The 23,567-nt window shown below is 42.3% G+C and overlaps 1 protein-coding gene across 2 annotated transcripts in view; it reads left to right on the forward strand.

Moving 5' to 3' along the window:
• The first annotated feature begins 20,483 nt into the window (after positions 1-20,483).
• The window catches only part of mdfi (MyoD family inhibitor), a 40,579-nt gene continuing 37,495 nt past the window's right edge, over positions 20,484-23,567 (forward strand). Inside the window, exons 1-2 of one of the 2 annotated variants that reach the window (XM_014166829.3) lie at positions 20,484-21,100; positions 22,442-22,619. In XM_014166829.3, the coding sequence (XP_014022304.1) occupies positions 22,475-22,619 (145 nt within the window). In that variant the 5' untranslated portion in view covers positions 20,484-21,100; positions 22,442-22,474. The remainder of the gene's footprint in view (positions 21,101-22,441; positions 22,620-23,567) is intronic. The other variant, XM_014166830.3, reaches the window with a different exon arrangement.

Below are 23,567 nucleotides of genomic sequence, written 5' to 3' on the forward strand. Positions count from 1 at the left end.
TGACTGTGTCAGCGTGATGTTCTTTATCTGTCAAGATGTGCCACTGGTTTTACGCACACACATGCTATTCCTAGAGGTAAAGGGATGGTTCCGTAGTGCAGTCAAGTGCCTCATACACCTGCCCCACACCATAGCTGTATCCACTATTCCCTTGGCCCTACTCTCCCCCTTCCCCACCTTTCTCCCCAGCTCACCAATGTTTCACCCCTTCCTCTTGACTTTTAGAAAGAGCTCCATTGTGTGTGTCAGAGAGAGAGAGAGAGAGAGAGAGGAGAGAAATGTGCTTTGAATAAGAGCGGCAGACAGGGCGAGGCCTCAGAACAAACAGACTCCTGGCAAGGAGCACACTCACACAATACACACTCACACAATACACACTCACACAATACACACTCACACAATACACACTCACACAATACACTCTCACACAATACACACTCACACAAGACACACACACAATACACACACACAATACACACTCACAATACACACTCACACAATACACAATACACACACACACACGCACAATTCACACACACACACACACACACACACACGCACACAATACACACACAATACACAATACAATACACACCCACACAATACACACACACAATACACACTCACACAATACACACACACACAGCACATACTGTAGGTGGACTCACTCATCACTCCAGCCTGATTGAGGAAAGGGAGAGAGTGTGAGAGCAGGGGTCCCAATGTGTGTGGTGTGTGAGTCAAGGGAAACATCTGGACTAGTAGAGGTATGGAGTGTGTCTGGTGAGAGACATTTGATCCTCTACCAGTCTCGCCATCTCATTTAGCTGATGACATTTGTCAAATCATATTCACCACTTTGACTGCGTGACGTAGTGGTCACCCTGTTTTTTCCTCTGTTGTACTGCTCACCCTGTTTTTTCCTGTGTTGTACTGCTCACCCTGTTTTTTCCTCTGTTGTAGTGCTCACCCTGTTTTTTCCTGTGTTGTAGTGCTCACCCTGTTTTTTCCTGTGTTGTACTGCTCACCCTGTTTTTTCCTGTTGTAGTGCTGACCCTGTTTTTTCCTCTGTTGTACTGCTCACCCTGTTTTTTCCTCTGTTGTAGTGCTCACCCTGTTTTTTCCTGTTGTAGTGCTCACCCTGTTTTTCCTGTTGTAGTGCTCACCCTGTCCTCTGTTGTCGCTCCCCGCCCTGTTGTACTGCTCACCCTGTTTTTTCCTCTGTTGTAGTGCTCACCCTGCCTGTTGTGTGCTCCCCTGCCTGTTGTACTGCTCACCCTGTTTTTTCCGTGTTGTAGTGCTCACCCTGCCGTGTTGTCTGCTCCCCTGCCTGTTGTAGTGCTCACCCTGTTTTTTCCTGTGTTGTACTGCTCACCCTGTTTTTTCCTGTGTTGTAGTGCTCACCCTGTTTTTTCCTGTGTTGTACGCCCCCTGCCGGGTGCGACCCTGTTTTTTCCTCTGTTGTACTGCTCACCCTGTTTTTTCCTGTGTGTGCTCACCCGCCCGGCTGCTCACCCTGTTTTTTCCCTGTGTCTGCTCACCCTGCCTCGGAGGCCCCCTGTCTGTTGTGTGCTCCCCTGCCTGTTGTACTGCTCACCCTGTTTTTTCCTGTGTTGTAGTGCTCACCCGCCTGTGTTGTCTGCTCCCCTGCCTGTTGTAGTGCTCACCCTGCCTGTGTTGTGTGCCCCCTGCCGTGTTGTAGTGCTCACCCTGTTTTTTCCTGTGTTGTACTGCTCACCCTGTTTTTTCCTGTGTTGTACTGCTCACCCTGTTTTTTCCTGTTGTAGTGCTCACCCTGTTTTTTCCTGTGTTGTACTGCTCACCCTGTTTTTTCCTGTGTTGTACTGCTCACCCTGTTTTTTCCTGTGTTGTACTGCTCACCCTGTTTTTTCCTGTTGTAGTGCTCACCCTGTTTTTTCCTGTGTTGTACTGCTCACCCTGTTTTTTCCTCTGTTGTTGTGCTCACCCTGTTTTTTCCTCTGTTGTAGTGCTCACCCTGTTTTTTCCTCTGTTGTTGTGCTCACCCTGTTTTTTCCTCTGTTGTAGTGCTCACCCTGTTTTTTCCTCTGTTGTAGTGCTCACCCTGTTTTTCCTGTGTTGTACTGCTCACCCTGTTTTTTCCTCTGTTGTAGTGCTCACCCTGTTTTTTTCCTGTGTTGTAGTGCTCACCCTGTTTTTTCCTCTGTTGTAGTGCTCACCCTGTTTTTTTCCTGTGTTGTAGTGCTCACCCTGTTTTTTCCTCTGTTGTAGTGCTCACCCTGTTTTTTCCTGTGTTGTAGTGCTCACCCTGATTTTTCCTCTGTTGTAGTGCTCACCCTGTTTTTTCCTCTGTTGTAGTGCTCATTAATTCATGTTATGTTTGCATTCTCTAACATCACAGTGATAACAATGAGTAAATCCTCAGCCTGCTCTCTGCCCTTACCCTGTTTTGTGTTTCACCTCCGTTAAAGGTCAGGGATTCGGGAGGGACAGCTGATCCTAGATCTGTGCCTATGGGTGATTTCTACCTGGAGTGAGCAGGTCAGCTGCGGTTGCTGTGATACAGTGTGTGGCCACCAGGAGGGGTAAACAAACCAGACAACAGAAGCAACAGCTTCAATACATAGCCTGGAGAACACAGAGCCTGTTTACATACTCTAAACATGATTCCTTCCTTTTGTCCTTCCAACTTGACAGCCTGAAGGACACAGGGTCTGTTCCCATACTGTAGACATGATTCCTTCCTTTCAACTAGACACAGCCTGAAGGACACAACTGGGTCTGTTCACATGTTATACTGTAGAAATGCTTCTTTCACTCCTTCCTTCCTTCCTTCGTCCCTTGAGGTAATCACTGATTTGACCAGGTTTGGATTGGTGAAAGCCATTGGGTGGAGACCTTGGGTGTGTTTCCATAATGGGTAACTAAAGATACTATCCAAATACAAACAGAGCTTAGTGTACACCCTCACTTGCTGGGAGACGGACAATAATAACAGCTTACAAAGGAATGAATGATTACTACTATTATTATTGTTATGATCCAAACTCTCATGAAAGAGGCATTGCTGCATTCAATAAATAAATGATGTTTGAATTCTCATCCTTTAAGGTACACCTGTAAGCCAAGCTGTTTTATCAAGATGTAGATTGACATTCGTTGATGATGTTGACAGATCGCCATAGACACTTCTGTTCCTTCTCCAGTTTGGCTGTTATGATGTATTATTGTATATTAATGCTTGGCTTAGCTCTCGAGGGCATTCTTTACCATGATGTCTTTTTGATTTTCTCTTTTGTTCATTTAGTTATTGTAAAGCTTCCAGCTTGGATTCCTATACTGTATTGCTAATGCTGAAGTGTATGTATTTATCATATTAAGTGATGCAGGTATCTTTGTTGAATAGTTTTTCCTTTCTTCTTTTTTTTCTTTCTTTATAAATGTCTTGCACTGTGATTTTTTAAGTGCATTATCCCAAAAAGATATATCATTAAAGTTAGATAAGTGGTTTAGGTAACACCTGTTCGTTTATGAGCCGGCTCTTGTAGGTGAATATTGGGAGCCGGCTCGCTTATCAGAAGAGCCAAATCTATTTATAAAAATATTTTTAAAATTAAGATATGAATAATCAAAAGATTTAAATGAATAGAATGAACTTATTCAAATAACGAAAAAAGAAATAAAATAATACAGGCCTAAATGCTCAAGCGCACACACATTCGTTCTGACTGTCTGCTCAGACTAACAGCCTCCGCTGTTGTTCCTGTCAATCAGACACACAGTGTCAACCAATGAACCAAAGATGAGTGAGGGAGGGCCGAGCCAACTCACTCACAGTCACACACTTAGCAGCCGAGGTGAGAGAGGAAGGACAGCTGTGAAAACAACAGCTGGAAAATGAGTCGGAAGCACAGTAGCATTTGGATGCATTTTAATAATGTAGACAATGTTAGAGCAGTGTAGAATTTGCCAAAACAAAATCTCATATAAATCTGGTTCTACACATAACCTACACCGGCATATGCGAACTGTGTACCCAACTGTGAAGCTAGCTGAAGCGGAGCTTCAAGAAACTAGCGGGCCTGCTAGTGATAGTGGTGGAGCCAGCACCTCCACACGTGGAGATGTATCCACTCAGTCCAGTAGACCTACTCTGCGACCCACAGCAACGCAGTCTTCTATGGACCAGTTTATGCCAAAGTCTATGACTGTAGCAAAACAAGGCCACATTCATATTGCATTGACTAAAATGATTGCCACCGATTTCCAGACATTTTCGATCGTGGAGGACAGAGGTTTTAGAAATTATAGTAATAGTCTAAATCCAATGTACACAATTCCAAGCCGGAAAACCCTTTCAAAATCACTTCTCCCACAACTGTACGAGAGGACACAGGCTTCAGTGCGGGAAAGAGTCCAAAAAGCTACTGCAGTTTGCCTTACCACTGACTGCTTCATTGAATATTTTTCGATGTCTAGCTGTCTTCTGAACTGCTTTGAGTTCAGCGACAGACACACCTCAGAGAACTTGGCAGAGGAACTGTTGAGAGTGGCCAGAGAATGGCAAGTAGATGGAAAAGTGGTCTGTTGTGTTAGCGACAATGCAGCTAACATAACCAAAGCCATTAACATTTTTAAATGGACCCATCATCCATTTCTTGCCCACACAATCAACCTGATTGTTAGAGATGCTCTGAAGGTGATGAAGCCCACTGTGGACAAAGTGAAAGCAGCTGTGGAATACTTCCACAGGAGCACAGTAGGTGCTGAAAAACTAAAGTCTACACAATGCCAGATGGGAATACCTGAGCTGAGGCCTAAACAAGACTCCACTACAAGGTGGAATTCAACATTTTATATGTTGAAGCGGTTTCTTGAGTCAAAGGATGCTATCATCTCTACCCTGGCCATTGTCAATGCACCTGTTGATGCTCTGACCCAAGAGGAATGGGAGGTGGTGGAGGAGGTCTGCAGAGTCCTGAAACCCTTTGAGCAGGTCACTGTGGAGATCAGTGGAGAGAGGTATAGTAAGCAGTTATTACTACATCGTTATTTAATCCAGTATTATATATGTATGTGAGCAGTAGATGAGAATGTAGTATCAGTAGACAAAACATGAACCTGAACTAATAAGTTACTGTTCTCTCTTTTCAGTGACATGACAGCCTCAAAAATGATACTCCTGTGTAAGGGTCTGCAGCGAATCACAGCCAGCTGCCAGAGAAAAGCAAATGTAACCACAGGACATGTGACAGAGTTGATGGACACCCTATGTTCATCAATGGACAGAAAGTTCCACAGAATGGAATATAATCGCGTGCTATCAGAAACCGCTGCACTTGAACCCCAAGTTTAAGAAGTTAGCCTTCAGTGATGCCCGAGCGATTGATGAGCCTCTTCAAAGAATAACCTCAGCAGCAGGGAGGGACATCCCCAGCAGTCAGCTGGCTCAGGCACCAGGGCAACAGGAAGAAGAGGGATCAGATGGAGCAGAAGCACCAGCAGTAGCGCCACAAATGTCTGCTGTTTGGATGCTGTTTGACGAGAGAGCAACTGGGGATGCAGCACGAAGAAATCCCTCAGCAGATGCCATAACGGAGGTCCGATCCTATTTGGAGGAGCCCTCTGAGCTGGTGGAAGAACAAGGCCTCTGTCTACCCAGGGCTTACTAAAGTCATGACAGGGAGACTGCATAGTGGCCACATCCGTATCCTCTGAGAGGGTCTTCTCGAAAACAGGACAAATAATTACTGAGAGAAGAAACCGCATCAGCCCCTCGAAAGTGAGGCAGCTTGTATTTCTGAATACAAATCTCTCATAAAAGCAAAATATGGTCAGCATTGCTGTGTGCTGCTGGTTATAACATGGCAATAAAGAAGAGAGAAGAGAGGGACCAGTTGAATGTTTTATGTGGGATGCTGCAGTTTTGCACATTGTTATTTATTTATCTTTGATATGGTGCAATATTCTATTATTATGTTGTTCAGATTGTATTTGTTTTGAATTGTTATATTTATATGCACTTTGTTTATATACATTAAAAAAGTTATACTTTAAATGCACATGTGTAATAGCATCCTTCTTTTTTACATTTATTTCAATTTGTGGGATGCTGCAGTTTTGCTAAATGTTATTTATTTTTCTTTGATATGGTGCATTATTCTATTACGCTGTTCAGATTGTATTCGTTTTGAATGGTTAGATTTATATGCACTTTGTTTATATACAGTTGCAGTCAGAAGTTTACATACACCTTAGCCAAATACATTTCAACTCAGTTTTTCACAATTCCTGACATTTAATCCTAGTACAAATTCCCTGTTTTAGGTCAGTTAGGATCACCACTTTATTTTAAGAATGTGAAATGTCAGAATGATAGTTGAGAGAATGATTTTTTTCAGATTTTACTTCTTTCATCACATTCCCAATGGGTCAGAAGTTTACATATACTCAATTAGTATTTGGTAGAATTGCCTATAAATTGATTAACTTGGATCAAACGTTTTGGGTAGCCTTCCACAAGCTTCCCACAATAAGTTGGGTGAATTTTGGCCAATTCCTCCTGACAGAGCTGCTGTAACTGAGTCAGGTTTGTAGGCCTCCTTGCTCACACACACTTTTTCAGTTCTGCCCACAAATTTTCTATAGGATTGAGGTCAGGGCTTTGTGATGGCCACTCCAATACCTTGACTTTGTTGTCCTTAAGCCATTTTGCTTCCCTACCTCATGATGCCATCTATTTTGTGAAGTGCACCAGTCCCTCCTGCAGCAAAGCACCCCCACAACATGATGCTGCCACCCAGGGTGCTTCACGGTTGGGATGGTGTTCTTCGGCTTGCAATACTTATTTCCCTCATTACAATGCAAATCAATTTATAACATTTTTGACATGCGTTTTTCTGGATATTTTTGTTTTTATTCTGTCTCTCACTGTTCAAATAAACCTACCATTAAAATTATAGACTGATCCTTTCTTTGTCAGTGGGCAAACGGACAAAATCAGCAGGGGATCAAATGCTTTTTTCCCCCACTGTAGGACTCGTTTTACTGTGGATATAGATACTTTTGTACATGTTTCCTCCAGCATCTTCACAAGGTCCTTTGCTGTTGTTCTGGGATTGATTTGCACTTTTCACACCAAAGTATGTTCATCTTTAGGAGAAAGAATGTGTGTCCTTCATGAGCGGTATGACGGCTGCGTGGTCCCATGGTGTTTATACTTGCGTACTATTGTTTGTACAGATGAACGTGGTACCTTCAGGCGTTTGGACATTGCTCCCAAGGATGAACCAGACTTGTGGAGGTCCACAATTTTTTGTCTGAGGTTTTGTCTGATTTCTTTTGATTTTCCCATGATGAGGCACTGAGTTTGAAGGTATGCCTTGAAATACATCCACAGGTACACCTCCACTTGACTCAAATGATGTCAATTAGCCTATCAGAAGCTTCTAAAGCCATGACATCATTTTCTGGAATTTTCCAAGCTGTTTAAAGGCACAGTCAACTTAGTGTATGTAAACTTCTGACCCACTGGAATTGTGATACAGTGAATTATAAGTGAAATAATCTGTCTGTCAACAATTGTTGGAAAAATGACTTGTGTCATGCACAAAGTAGATGTCCTAACCGACTTGCCAAAACTATCGCTTGTTAACAAGAAATTTGTGGAGTGGTTGAAAAACGAGTTTTAATAACTCCAACCTAAGTGTATGTAAACTTCCGACTTCAACTGTACATTAAAAAGTTATACTTTAAATGCAAATGTTTAATAGCATTCTTTTTCATAAAAAACTATGCATTTTTAAGTACATTGTGGTTAGGTAAAGTATGATTTCATTTAATAATTTAATTAGAATTGTTTTAACACCAATCATAGTCAAACTATCGCAAACTGTTTGACTTGAAAAAATGTAAAACATATTTTTTTAAATAGCCGTTTGGGAGCCAAAAGAGCCGGCTCTTTTTGATGAGCTGATCCGAACGAGCCTGCTCACTTAAAAGAGCCGGAATGCCCATCGCTAATTTTGATTCTGTGATGATGCACTTTCCTAAACAGTAAAGTGCATCATCACACAGCCTGCGTCAACAAAGCTAGCTTTTTTCCTAGCTAGCTACTTCTGTTTACAGCCAATGTAGCAGAGTGAGCAACGTGCTAGCAATTCAGTGAACAACTATCCCAGAATGGAAATTTAACACAAATAACAAGTGAACACGTAACAGAATCGATTTCCTCAGTACCCATTGATGAATTAAGCTGACACCGTTCAGAATAATTGTTCGTGGTTTCCGTTCTCTCAGAAATGCTTGGTGTGCTGCTACATCGTTGTGGACGTATGACAGATAATCTTTCATGCATTGTACAGAGGCAAAAGCTAAAACATTTTGAAACAGCGAAATAAGCTATTTTGTATACTAAATAGCCAGAAGAGTGATGTTTCACTGTGAAACTAATACTGCATTGCATTGGGACTTCTGTTATTTTGTTGTGATGAATTCATAAACTATAACACGCCCATGCATATTATTAAATGACACCGCTTGGTTTTTATTCACCTTATGCATTCATAACTAATATTGATAGGTGAGATGCAATATAACTATATTAGAAGGCCTAGACTACTTCATCCGAATGTAAACTAAATGCACTGGATACAAAACACTTGCATATTATAAACAAGAACATGTGCAATTTAATTATATGCAGCAATATCAAACAGGAATATTTGAAAATAGATGAATACGCCATTGTAATATTATTGCCTTTCTCTCTCCTTGCAGGGGATTACTGTTGAACTGCAGACCCCAGATGCCCTAGCCTCAAACCCAGTACCGTGGGGAGACAAACACTTGCCAGTTTTTATAAATATTGGTTTTCCTTTATCTGTGCATGAATGCTTAGAACACAGTCCATTGTACAAAATAAGTCACGTTTTATTAGTCGTATGTACAGGATACACATGGTCCTTCTCAACAATGCAACAATAATAAGAAATAATAAAAGAAAAGACTACGAACAAGTAAATGGCGCAGTAGAATAGAATAAACATTTCAGCATCCCCAAGTGAGGGCCATCAAAGAAACTAACATACAAAAGCTTGTTCAGTACATGAGGGAAATTGTCATGACAGCCACAGGCTTTTTATACACAGGACAGGAGTTTACAGGTTTTTGTTCCAGCCCTTCACTAACACCTCATTCAACTAATTGTGGTCTAAATTGTAGACCTTGAATAGTTGAACAATAGTGCTGGGCAGGAATAAAAACGTGCACACAGTGCAGTACACTAGGGCAGAAATCCCTCATGTCTGTATTTTAGAATGAGTTTCATATGTTACAATGAGCAGTCAATTCTGCATGATAGACAATAACATACAGTGCATTTGGAAAGTATTCAGACCCGTTGACCTTTTCCACATTTTGTAATGTTACAACCTTATTCTAAAATGGATTAAATAAATACAAATATTCATCAATCTATAAACAATACCCCATAATGACAAAGCGAAAACAGGTTCTGAGAAATGTTTGCAAATGTATTAAAAATAAAAAACAGATACCTTATTTACATAAGTATTCACACCCTTTGCTATGAGACTCAATTGAGCTCAGGTGCATCTTTTTTTCTATTGATTATCCTTGAGATGTTTCTACAACTTGATTGGGGTCCACCTGTGATAAATTCTATTGATTGGACATGATTTGGAAAGGCACACACCTGAATATATAAGGTCCCACAGTTGGCAGTGCATGTCAGAGCATGTCAGGCCGAACTAATTGTTTGTAGAGCTCCGAGACAGGGTTGTGTCGAGGCACAGATCTGCGGAAGGGTAGCAAAACATTTCTGCAGCGTTGAAGGTTCTCAAGAACATAGTGGCCTCCATCATTCTTAAATTGAAGAAGTTTGGAACAATCAAGACTCCTCCTAGAGCTGGCCACCCGGCCACACTGAGCAATCGGGGAAGAAGGGCCTTGATCAGGGATGTGACCAAGAACCTGATGGTCACTTTGACAGAGCTCCAGAGTTCCTCTGTGGAGATGGGAGAACCTTCCAGAAGGACAACCATCTCTGCAGCACTCCACCAATCAGGCCTTTGCGGTAGAGTGGCCAGATGGAAGCCACTCCTCACTAAAAGCCACATGACAGCCCACTTGGTGTTTGCCAAAAGGCACCTAAAGGACTCAGACCATGAGAAACAAAATTCTCTGGTCTGATGAAACCAAGATTTAACACTTTGGCCTGAATGCCAAGCATCATATTTGGAGGACACCTGGCACCATCCCTACGGTGAAGCATGGTGGTGGCAGCATCATGCTGTGGGGTTGTTTTTCAGCGGCAGGGACTAGGAGACTAGTCAGGATTGAGGGAATGATGAAAGCAGCAAAGTACACAGAGATTCTTGATGAAAATCTGCTCCAGAGAGCTCAGGACCTCAGACTGGGACAAAAGTTCTCCTTCCAACAGGACAATGACCCTAAGCACACAGCCAAGACAACGCAGGAGTGGATACGGGACAAGTCTCTGAATGTCCTTGAGGCAGAGCCCGGACTTGAACCCAATTGAACATCTCTGGAGAGACCTGAAAATAGCTGTGCATCGACACTCCCCATCAGAGCAGGAGAGGATCTGCAGAGAAGAATAGAGGTGTGCTAAAGCTTGAGCGTCATACCCAAGAAGACGCGAGGCTGTAAATGCTGCCAAAGGTGCTTCAACAAAGTACTGAGTAAAGGGTCTGAATACTTATGTAAATGCTGTATTTCTGGGGGGGTTTCTAAAAGTTTTTTTGCTTTGTCATTATGGGGTATTGTGTATAGATTGTTGAAGGGAAAAACAATTTAATCCATTTTAGAATAAGGCTGTAACGTAACAAAATGTCAAAAGTCAAGTGGTCTGAATACTTTCTGAATGCACTGTATGTGAATCTACTTCTCACATAGTGATGTTGCACACTGCTGAATAAACTGACTAAACTCCTGGGATAGGGGGATTTTCCTAGTGGATGGGAGGTTCCCATGTTTTTTACATCTGTTTGGGTGATGGGATGGGATGTACTTCCACCTGAGGAGAACAGAGCAGAAACAAAAAGCCAAGGGGCGGAGAAATGAACCTCACCGTTCAAATTTCAGTGCTGGTTCAAGTTACTGAGAACCACAACTACCTTTGTTAATGTGCAATTTTGCTACATTTGTCATTAGCTGGCTAGCAAGTTCACCAATTCAGGATTAAATAACTGTCTGGGTATTCACAATTGACACTGTTGATTTTATGATTACTTTGTTTGGTTGTTCATCCCTAAACAGCTGAAAACGAAGACGAGATTGCCTGCTGGCTAGCCATCACATCCGATGAGCTAACATAGCTTGGCCAGCAGTAACTCAACGTTTGAATAAAACATTCATATGAAAGTAATATGTTGAAATTTCTTACATAATTTGGTGAATAAATAATCTTTATAATTACATTTTACAAAGTTATTCCTGTGGAACACTTTCCCCCAAACGAGGATTAAAGTCTACCATTCATTTTTGGAATTTTCGCTGCGAATATAATGTTGAGAGATAAACTCAAATTAACTTTATTGTCCGTGTTGGAAAATTGTCATGAACACATAATACTACTGTATTTTAAAGATCACATCAAATCCATATAAAAAAACATAACATTTCAATTTGACAACCCACTGGACATTTTAACAATGAAATGTGGTCTCATAAGTCCAAGGACGAACTTTAAAACATAGTAGCTGGTTCCTTTTAGTCACAATGTTTCATTGTGGATCCAAAGATGCTGTGTTAGTCAAAAGCTCCTCGCACCCCAGATACACTGACAAAATACTGTGTGCGTGCTTGCATGCGTGTGTGTGCGCGTGTGTGTGTGCGCATCTGTGTGTGTCTGCGTGGGTGTGCGTGTGTGTCAGGACTCCCTCACCCCTGTCAGACTCAGATTGCCACTGGGTGGAGGTGTGTTATTCCAGCCCAGCTGAGAGAGATCAGGTTCCATTCCCTTTTCTCTTTCTCAATCTCTCTCTCCTCTTCTCTTCCTACTCTTTTCTTCCTCTCTTCTTCCCTACCTCTCTCCATCCTTCTTCCACTGCCTTCCCCCTCTTTCAGTTTCTCCATCTCTCTCCCCCTCTCCCTCTCCACAGGGTTTGAAACATGCCCTAAAGCGTATCTTTAAACCTCAGCATTCCACTGTGGATCTGTTGCCACAGGGAAAAGATTTAAAACCGTTGAGTGTTTTTGGAAAGTTTAAACTTTATTTAATCTGGTGCTTTTTGTGAACTGCTCTGTTAGTCACAAGGGAGGAAATTTGTTCTTGACGCTTAAATCCCTATGACATTTGGTTTGGAAGAGACCCCGCCATACGCATACTAAAAACGCACACTTACACACACATACAAACACACACACACTTTACCACCATGTGCATACTAAACAGAACCTCTGTACAGTACACAATGTGAGCCAAGGTGCAGGTGGGTCGTTCCACCTTAAAAAGCACAACAATCTCTGATTGTTCTGAAATGTTTACTCAGTGCTTCAACAAAGTACTGAGTAAAGGGTCTGAATACTTAAGTAAATGTCATATTTCAGTTTATTTTTTAAATATAAATTAGCAAACATTTCTGAAAACCTGTTTTTGCTTTGTCATTATGGCCTATTGTGTGTAGATTGATGTGGAACAAAACTATTTAATCCATTTAAGAATAAGGCTGTAATGTAACAAATGTGGAATACTTTCCGAAGGAACTGTATATAGTACCCAACATCTGATTTGCATCAAATGTTTTCCACCAATGAGTAAGACACCAAATAGCAGGAACAGCACCATCTAGTGGTCAGAGCTTGGTAATATCAGGATGAATAATGGGACATAAACCTAACAACTTCAATTATTAATTTCTCTGAAGAGGGGAAAATAACCATCACCAGATTCACTGGAAATACATTACATACTGTACATACATTACATACTCTACATACATTACATACTCTACATACATTACATACTGTACATACATTACATACTCTACATACATTACATACTCTACATACATTACATACTCTACATACATTACATACTGTACATACATTACATACTCTACATACATTACATACTCTACATACATTACATACTGTATATACATTACATACTCTACATACATTACATACTGTACATACATTACATACTCTACATACATTACATACTCTACATACATTACATACTGTATATACATTACATACTCTACATACATTACATACTGTACATACATTACATACTGTATATACATTACATACTCTACATACATTACATACTGTATATACATTACATACTCTACATACATTACATACTCTACATACATTACATACTGTACATACATTACATACTGTATATACATTACATACTCTACATACATTACATACTGTACATACATTACATACTCTACATACATTACATACTGTATATACATTACATACTCTACATACATTACATACTGTACATACATTACATACTGTACATACATAACATGCTCCCGAGTTATGCAGCGGTCAAAGGCACTGCATCTAAGTGCAAGAGGCGTCACTACAGTCCCTGGTTCGAATCCAGGCTATATCAAGGCGCACAATTGGCCCAGCATCGTCCGGGTTTGGCCGGGGTAGGCCATCATTGTAAACAAGAATTTGTTCTTAATTTGTTCTTGCCTAGTTAAATAAAGATTTAGTAAAAAATATATTTTTTAAATAGAACATTGAGAACATGGGTCTGTGGGTGGCTTTTGACTATTTTCAGGGGATTCCTCATGTCTTTCCCATTGGTACAAACAAGTTTAGTCCAAATCAGATGTTGGGTACTATATTTATTGAATATTATATGAATCCTGTAAAGTAAAATGCCCAATTTGGGTGCAATCAATTCATATCTCGGAGATCAAATTATATTTCAACAAAATAATGTTGCAGCAATGCTAATCTTATATGTTTCTAACTGCAGAAACCATTTCAGAACAATCTGAGATGGTGGGTGTCATGGCTTGCTGAAATGATATGGAACGACCCAGGTGCAACACACAGAGACATTATTCTTGGCTTGCTACACTAGAGTTTGGCGTATACGTGTTACTCATTTATATTAAACTACTGTATGTCTTCCTCATCTGGAGAGAAATACTGTACAAGCTCAACCTGGGTTCTTTTGTGTGAGAGAGGTTTGTGTGTCTGTGTGCATACTCTACGTTTGTGAATTTGTGCGTATGTGTGTCACTGGTGTGCATGTGTATATGATCATACACATTCGTGCATGTATTTATGCAATCGTATTGGCTTGTGTGTGGTGTGTGTGGTAGGCATATATGTGAGTGTGTGCAGGCGTGCGTGTTTGAGGAAGAGGCTAAAGCCTCCCAGGCAGCTCTGAGCCTAGCCTAGCTCTTAGCTGTAGCTCTGAGAGGAACGCTGAAACACAGGTTCAGACAGACCCTCTGAGTCACGCTCATCCTGTACAGAGACCTCTCTCTGCCTGTGTGTGCATGCGAACCAATAAAATATACAAATGACACAATGATTTAAATACTCATATATACAGTGTTTACATTTATGTGCATACTAATACACACACAGGTCTGTGTTCCATCCACGTACAATTGGTATTAAGATAATTTAAGAAGCCTTTTTGTGCTATCAAAATGTCACTCTATGTCACCCAAATGTCACACAGTTTGCCAATAGTTGTAACTGTCCCCGTCCAGAGCCATACTGTAGCAGCCACCCATACTGTAACTGCCCCCGTCCAGAGCCATACTGTAGCAGCCACCCATACTGTAACTGTCCCCGTCCAGAGCCATACTGTAGCAGCCACCCATACTGTAACTGTCCCCGTCCAGAGCCATACTGTAGCAGCCACCCATACTGTAACTGTCCCCGTCCAGAGCCATACTGTAACTGTAAGTGCAGTCATCTTCAGTGTAATAAGGCCTGTGATGAGAGCAGCACTCCAGTCTGCAGGCTCCTGAGGGCTCATTGAGAGAGAGGGCCCCAGCTGCAGAACAAAAGCATCTTTGTGGGTGATTGAAACCACATTTTCTCCTCCCTCTCCTCTCCTCCCTCTTCCCAGCTACGCCAGACCGTTCGAACCCACTGAAAACAATCAACGTCAAAAGTTTAAAATAATACCCAGAAAAACCTCCCTGCAGATATCTAAAGCACATAGCGGTGGTCTACGTCTTACATACACACACACAGTCATTGCCAACGCTTCTAGCTCTCCCAAATTCCCACTTTCAACCTGACCACTCTCTTTCTTTCTCTTTCTCTCTCCCTCCCTTGTCCCTTTCCCTTCCTTCCCTCCCTCTCCTCCTATAATTCCCCATTCTCCATTCCCCTCTTTCCCTCTCTCTCTATTCTTTCTCTTCTTGCTAGAGTCAGTGTGTTGTACTGTGTTGTGTTGTTCTGTGTATGTTGTGTTGTATTTTCCTGTATTGTCTGTGGTACTAAATAAATAAGACCCACTCCAGGCGTCAGCCACTAGATGAGACAAACTGGCTTTCACGGTGGAAATCCTCAGTCTTTAGAGCAATACCTCACCCTAAAACATATGTTTGCCAGACCTTTACATACCTTATGTTGTCTAAAGTAGAGCTGAGTAAACAGTACCCACCATATGTTGTGTAGACCCAACTAGAGGTAACTGCCAAAATAAAGGAAACACCAACATAAAGTGTCTTAATAAGGATTTAGGCCACCACGAGCTGCCAGAACAGCTTCAATGCGCCTTGGCATTGATTCTACAAGTGTCTAGAACTTTATTGGAGGGATGGAACACCATTCTTCCACAAGAAATTCCATCATTTGGTGTTTTGTTGATGGTGGTGGAAAACGCTGTCTCAGACATCGCTCCAGAATCTCCCATAAGTGTTCAACTGGGCTGGAATCTGATGACTGAGACACACATCCTTTAAACCCCCTATGCTCCTTTAAGACCCCTCTTTCAAAGACATTGAGATCTCTTCTAGCCATGTTAGCAATAATAATAGGCAACTGGGCGTATTTATACATGATCATAAGCATGGTGAGATGTCAATTGCTTAATTAACTCAGGAACCACACCTGTGTGGAAGCACCTGCTTTCAATACACTTTGTATCCCTTATTTACTTCAAGGGTTTCCTTTATTTTGGCAGTTACCTGTATACGCATTAGGATAAATCTGCACTCTTCAATGTATGGGAAAGAGTTCCCAAGGGTAGTACAGTACAGTAGACAACAGTTTATTGGTTGCCTGGACATGGGGCCAGCCCAGAATTTGAACATACGGGGTTAAAATATTTGTACAAGTAGTATTGTATTGTACAATTTGTACAATATTTGTACAAAATATTTGTATCCTGTTTTGCATGCTGTGCCTGTTTGACCCAGTATAGCAGCTTTCTGGGCTGTGTTTCATGTTTCATCCATTGGAAGGTGATTTGAGAGGAGCGGGCAGACAGAGGTGTGGAATGTTTAGGGCCAGTGCCATATTTGGCTGGCTGTCAGATGATGAGCTGGCATATTGAGCTGCCGATGACAACACATCAGGAGTAGGGCAAGAGAATTTCCTGACCATGTGACTTGACCAGGGAAAATTCTGGGAGGGAGTTATATGTAGGGGCAGGAGTTTAACCTGGTCAGGTCATGCTTTAAGGAAAAACTCCTGTTCCCACTCATGAGGTGCAGAGCAGAGAGAAGTGTAATAATATAGTAGAATCAAATCAAATGTTATTTGTCACATGCTTCATAAATGGCAGGTGTAGACTAACAGTGAAATGCTTAATTACGGATCCTTTTCCAACAATGCATGAGGAATAAATACACAGTGAATAACGAACAAGAATAATGAGTAAAAATAACATGGCTATATATAGGGAGTAACAGTACCGAATCGATATTCAGGGGTACGAGGTAATTAAGGTGGCTACAGTATGTACATATAGGTAGGGGTAAAGTGAATAGGAAACAGGATAGATAATAGACAGTAGCAGCAGTGTATGTGGTGAGTGTGAAAGTGAGTGTGTGTGAGTATGAATGTCTGTTGCATCAGTATGCATGTGTGTGCGTGTTACATTTGTATGTGTGTGTGTGTGTGTGTGTGTGTGTGTGTGTGTGTGTGTGTGTGTGTGTGTGTGTGTGTGTGTGTGTGTGTGTGTGTGTGTGTGTGTGTTGGGGTGTCAGAGTGTACATGTATATAAACTCAGCAAAAAAAGAAACGTCCCTTTTTCAGGACCCTGTCTTTCAAAGATAATTCGTAAAAATTCAAATAACTTCACAGATCTTCATTGTAAAGGTTTTAAACACTGTTTCCCATGCTGGTTCAATGAACCATAAACAATTGATGAACATGCACCTGTGTAACGGTCGTTTAGACACTAACAGCTTATAGACAGTAGGCAATTAAGGTCACAGTTATGAAAACTTAGGACACTAAAGAGGCCTTTCTACTGACTCAGAAAAACACCAAAAGAAAGATGCCCAGGGTCCCTGCTCATCTGCATGAACGTGCCTTAGGCATGCTGCAAGGAGGCATGAGGACTGCAGATGTGGCCAGGGCAATAAATTGCAATGTCCTTACTGCGAGATGCTTAAGACAGCACTACAGGGAGACAGGACGGACAGCTGATCGTCCTCGCAGTAGCAGACCACGTGTAACAACACCTGCCCAGGATCGGTACATCCGAACATCACACCTGCGGGACAGGTACAGGATGGCAACAACAACTGCCCGAGTTACACCAGGAATGCACAATCCCTCCAGCAGTGCTCAGACTGTCCGCAATAGGCTGAGAGGCTGGATTGATGGCTTGTAGGCCTGTTGTAAGGCAGGTCCTCACCAGACATCACCGGCAACAACGTCGCCTATGGGCACAAACCCACCGTTGCTGGACCAGACAGGACTGGTAAAAAGTGCTCTTCACTGACGAGTCGCGGTTTTGCCTCACCAGGGGTGATGGTCGGATTCGCGTTTATCGTCGAAGGAATGAGCGTTACACCGAGGCCTGTACTCTGGAGCGGAATCGATTTGGAGGTGGAGGGTCCATCATGGTCTGGGGCGGTGTGTCACAGCATCATCGGACTGAGCTTGTTGTCATTGCAGGCAATCTCAACGCTGTGCATTACAGGGAAGACATCATCCTCCCTCATGTGGTACTCTTCCTGCAGGCTCATCCTGACATGACCCTCCAGCATGACAATGCCACCAGCCATACTGCTCGTTCTGTGCGCGATTTCCTGCAAGACAGGAATGTAAGTGTTCTGCCACGGCCAGCGAAGAGCCCGGATCTCAATCCCATTGAGCACGTCTGGGACCTGTTGGATCGGAGGGTGAGGGCTAGGGCCATTCCCCCCAAAAATATCTGCGAACTTGCAGGTGCCTTGGTGGAAGAGTGGGGTAACATCTCACAGCAAGAACTGGCAAATCTGGTGCAGTCCATGAGGAGGAGATGCACTGCAGTACTTAATGCAGCTGGTGGCCACACCAAATACTGACTGTTACTTTTGATTTTGACCACCCCTTTGTTCAGGGACACATTATTCCATTTCTGTAAGTCACATGTCTGTGGAATTTGTTCAGTTTATGTCTCAGTTGTTGAATCTTGTTATGTTCATACAAATATTTACACATGTTAAGTTTGCTGAAAGTAAACGCAGTTGACAGTGAGAGGACGTTTCTTTTTTCGCTGAGTTTATATATACACTGAGAGTACAAACCATAAGAAACATCCGTTTTTTCTATGACATAGACTGACCAGGATAATCCAGGTGAAAGCTATGATCTGTTATTGATGTCACCTGTTAAATCCACTCCAATCAGTGTAGATGAAGGGGAGGAGACAGGTTAAAAAATGATTTTTAAGCCTTGAGACAATTGAGACATGGATTGTGTATGTGTGCCATTCAGAGGGTGAATGGGCAAGACAAAAGATTGAAGTGCCTTTGAATGGGGTATGGTAGTAGGTGCCAGGCGCACCGGTTTGAGTGTGTCAAGAACTGCAATGCTGCTGTGTTTTTCACACTCAACAGTTTCCTGTGTGTATCAAGAATGGTCCACCACCCAGAGGACATCCAGCCAACTTGACACAACTGTGGGAAGCATTGGATTCAACATGGGCCAGCATTCCTATGGAATGCTTTCAACACCTTGTAGTCCATGCCCCCAACAAAATGAGGCTGTTCTGAGGGTAATATAGGTGCAACTCATTATTAGGAAGGTTTTCCTAATACACTTAGTGTATGTGTGTCGAGTGTGTGAGCATAGAGTCACTGCAAGAGAGTTCGTGAAAAAAAGGGTCAAGGCGGGTAGTCTGGGTTAGCTATTTAGCAATCTTGTTTAGCAGTCTTATTCGAGACTTGGTGAACTGCTAACTGCAGCTCTCCACTACACACCTTATTGTAGGCTAATAAAGCAGTGTGGACCTGGACATACATTTGTCAGGTCTCAAACAGTGTTACTATAATAATGGTTTGTGCCAGAGCAGTTAAGTGTGCACTGTGCAGACCCTGTCATTACGTTAGTCATGGTCTTTCAGAGTATGGCCTACAAAACCTAGTAGGATCATGGGAGTTTGTTTTTAAAAGAGCCACCCCAAAGCATTTATATTTAGTGTTCTCAGTGTTTTTTCCCTACAGAGCTTGCTTTGTTTTCAGCTGCTTCAAATGGGTAAAATGTGTTAAGAATATAATCTGACTGATGTATTGATTAAATGACACCTGTGCACCCTAAACATCTTTATAAGAGAAATGGGCTACAGTTGACCTCGTGTCAGGATCCAGTAACCGGGTGATTTATTTGGGAAACAAATTGAATATGATTTGGCATGCGTGTGTTGTTGAACTTCAAGCCTCTCGCTCTGAAAAATGCACACTATTTTGTTTGAAAGCGCTTAAAGATGATTTACCGCGGCAATTTACTTCGCGCCCCCGCCAGTCCTTCACACGTCAATCACACCAACGACTCTCATCAGTTTCGCTACCAGGCCAGGTGCGCCTTGCGCTGGGATGAGGCAGCGCGACTGGCCTGAACGGGGCGTTTCAACGGTTTGATACACGATAACGACACGAGTTGCGGAGGCTATACACAATTAATTGTTTGTGTAGCCTACCTAAACGCACTTTTAACATGAACCATTTGTTAAAGTGAGAGGACCAGACATGCACAAAGTAGGCCTAGGCTAGCCAATTCGGATAAATTATTTACAATTATTAAGATGAATTATGATTATTGTAAAAAATGTGGTGATACATCATCATCATGTATTACATTGTCCAGCAATTTCACAGTTACAATATCTGATTATTGTTTATTGGGCTGGTAGGCCCATATTATTCTACTACGGTAATAAACATTGATATCGTAATCTTAATTGTCATACTGAGGCATGCATAATAATATGTAGCGCATCTGAAATAATCTGGGATCCCGTCTCTGGTTCTAGGTTAGGAGTTTGTGCCTGGAGGAAGCGCAGTAATCAGTGCCGACTGAAGTTTCCTGTCTAACAGACTGGAGCTGTCTCCAGACAAGCGTTTGAGAGGAGAGAGAGAGGGAAGGTGAGAAAGAGAGTGTTGAGTGAAGTATGGACATGGCTGATGATATCCAAAGTTTCAAAGCTGAATTTTCTGCAACAGATGATAAATCGGGAGTTTGGAAAGTTTAAAAACGTCTTTGGGGACTTCGTAAAGAGCCGAGCTGTAACTGTCAAACCTCTGTAAGCGCTCGGAAAGTTGCACCCGAGACAAAGACTGTTCTGGGGACTGCCCTTAGAGCTCGAATTTACATCTGCGCTGCACTGACAGGCGGAGAAACGGCACAGACTGAACTAGTGTCGCCGAAGGGGTTCGCTTTGAAAGGAGAGAAGAACTTATCGGACAAAGTCCTAAATCCACTTTTGCATCGAGAAATGCGCTAAAACTATTCCATGAAGGACTTTATGGAGACGAGAAGAAGAGTTGTGGTGTCTTCGAGACGCGAAAGTTAGATAAGAGGAGAGCAGAAGTGGAGTGAAGATCACTGGAGTGAGAGGAGAGAGTCTACCTGGGTAAGGGGTCAGATAATGAATTAGCGAACACCGAGCGACCTGTGTCCCACTCCCAGCCAACACTAAGTAAGTGGATTTGGGAGTTGTTGTCCAACTCCTTGCCTTTTTCTTTATTATAAATCGAGTTTGAACAGGACCCACAGGGTTGAGTCGGGCTGGCTTAGGGTGAGCATGCATGGACTCGTTAGGTAAACATAATGTGAAGATGCCTTCAGCTTAACACAGCTGTATAAACTTGAGGACTTTGTCAACTTCATAAAGTTTTCTAACATATTTCAATGTTTTAAAATAGCTCAAGTCATTAAAAGTTTGATAACATTTCGATGTTATTATCATATCACCTTTGTAGGATGCACATATTTCAGATGCAATTGAGATAATATGCTATTGTAACTGTAAAGCCATTTCAGATTACTAAAAGTGCAGAAGCCCATTGAATAGATAGAATTTTGTTGACCATGGCGAAATCAATTATGGCCAAGAAAGTTCTAGAATGAGTCCAGATAGTCGTGACTCATGAGAAAGGAGAAGTGGAGATTCGTGTCACATGAGTACAATACATGAAATGTGAATGACTGACTGGCTGTGCTATATATTGAGCTGTGACAGAGGCCTTGCGTGTGTTGCATGAGGAGTGTGAGGGTGTGGAGGCACAGCTGTCCCACAGAGGTGGTCACGAACATGCAGCTGAGCTGGCACTCTCGAATCCCTCGAAGTTGGCCAACTTCTGAACTTTATACACTGTTAGGATTCTGAAACATTTTCAACATTCTGAAGAAAGGGTAATTTATGAGATGTAAATACTCAGTACAAACACTGTATGATAGTTAGATTTTTTGTTTGTTTGGTAGATTTTCTCTCCTTTTTCTGTTTCCATGCTGAGGGTGCTCTGCTGATTGGTGTACTGAGCATGATCTATGATTGGTGTACTGAGCATGATCTATGATTGGTGTACTGAGCATGATCTATGATTGGTGTACTGAGCATGATCTATGATTGGTGTACTGAGCATGATCTATGATTGGTGTACTGAGCATGATCTATGATTGCTGTACTGAGTATGATCTATGATTGGTGTACTGAGCATGATCTATGATTGGTGTACTGAGCATGATCTATGATTGGTGTACTGAGTATGATCTATGATTGGTGTACTGAGCATGATCTATGATTGGTGTACTGAGCATGATCTATGATTGGTGTACTGAGCATGATCTATGATTGGTGTACTGAGCATGATCTATGATTGGTGTACTGAGCATGATCTATGATTGGTGTACTGAGTATGATCTATGATTGGTGTACTGAGCATGATCTAGTGTTTTTGTCTTGTAACACTAGAGAGAAAACGTGCCATCTGAGAGTGGATGTAGGTTTTCTGACTATATCTCCATTTCTCTGTCTCAGGCTTGACTCCTGTTCCCCCAGCCCCAGTGAGCCATGCCCATGGATGTGGAGAGGAGCCCTCCTGTCAGCTCACCTGAGCCCCCTGATGATGGGGACCCACGTCCCCCCACTCTGCACCCCAACCCCCCCACGGACATCCCAGTTCCCACCACCAGTCCAACCCCCACACCCACCACAGGTGAGTGAACTGTAGTGTCATTGACAGTACTCCATGTCTAAGGGAAGGTAATGTCACTGCACGATGCTAAGCTTCTTTGAAAAGTGCCATCCTGTACATAAGGACAGAGCAGGAAATAAGGAGGCTCTATTCAAATACTATAAACATGTATCCTTCCTTGGAGTCTGAAAGAGAAGAGGACGCCACATCAGATAACTGAGATGCATTGTCAATTTGTGTATTAGTACATGCACGTGCAATGTTTGCCTGTGTGTTTGTGATTGTGTGTGTGTGATGAGTTGGAACATGCCAGTCTAAGTGGATGGGGGACGTGATTACCATCAACAGTGATTGTCTGGATGTTGAAAGGCCTCTGCTATGGTTTGGAGTGTGGTTGTGTGTGAGCTTAACTAAGGCAGGGAGATGAGCGGCATGTGAGAGTGTGGTTGTGTGCGTGTATGCATGTGCATGTGTGTGTATATGGCATGCATTCATTGATGTGAGAGAGAGAAAGAGAGAGAGGGAGAGCGAGAGAGAAAAAGAGAAGCGAGAAAGAGATGCATACAATCACAAGAAGACAGAGAGAATAATCCCTGTCAGAGTGAGGGTCTGGTGGTTGTGTTGAAAGGGACTGGTGTGTGTATACTGTATGTGTGTAGGTTTGTATTACACAGTCCTGTGTGGCTCACTTGGTAGAGCATGGCACTTGCAATGCCAGGGTTGTGGATTCGATTCCCATGGGGGACCAGTATGAAAATGTATGTACTCCCTACTGTAAATCGCTCTGGATAAGAGATTTTAGTGACTGCTAAATTACGTGTGTGTGTTTAGTAGTGAGAGAGAAGGCTTGTCCATGCTTCTTCACTCATGTGATCCTCATTAAGCCTGAAAGGGGGATGGTTGGGTGTGTGTGTGTGTGTGTGTGTGTGTGTGTGTGTGTGTTGCCCTAAGCAATGTGTTTATGCTCCC

Source organism: Salmo salar, chromosome 22 (genome assembly GCF_965601325.2).
Source record: "Salmo salar chromosome 22, fSalSal1, whole genome shotgun sequence".
Taxonomy (NCBI): Eukaryota; Metazoa; Chordata; class Actinopteri; order Salmoniformes; family Salmonidae; genus Salmo; species Salmo salar.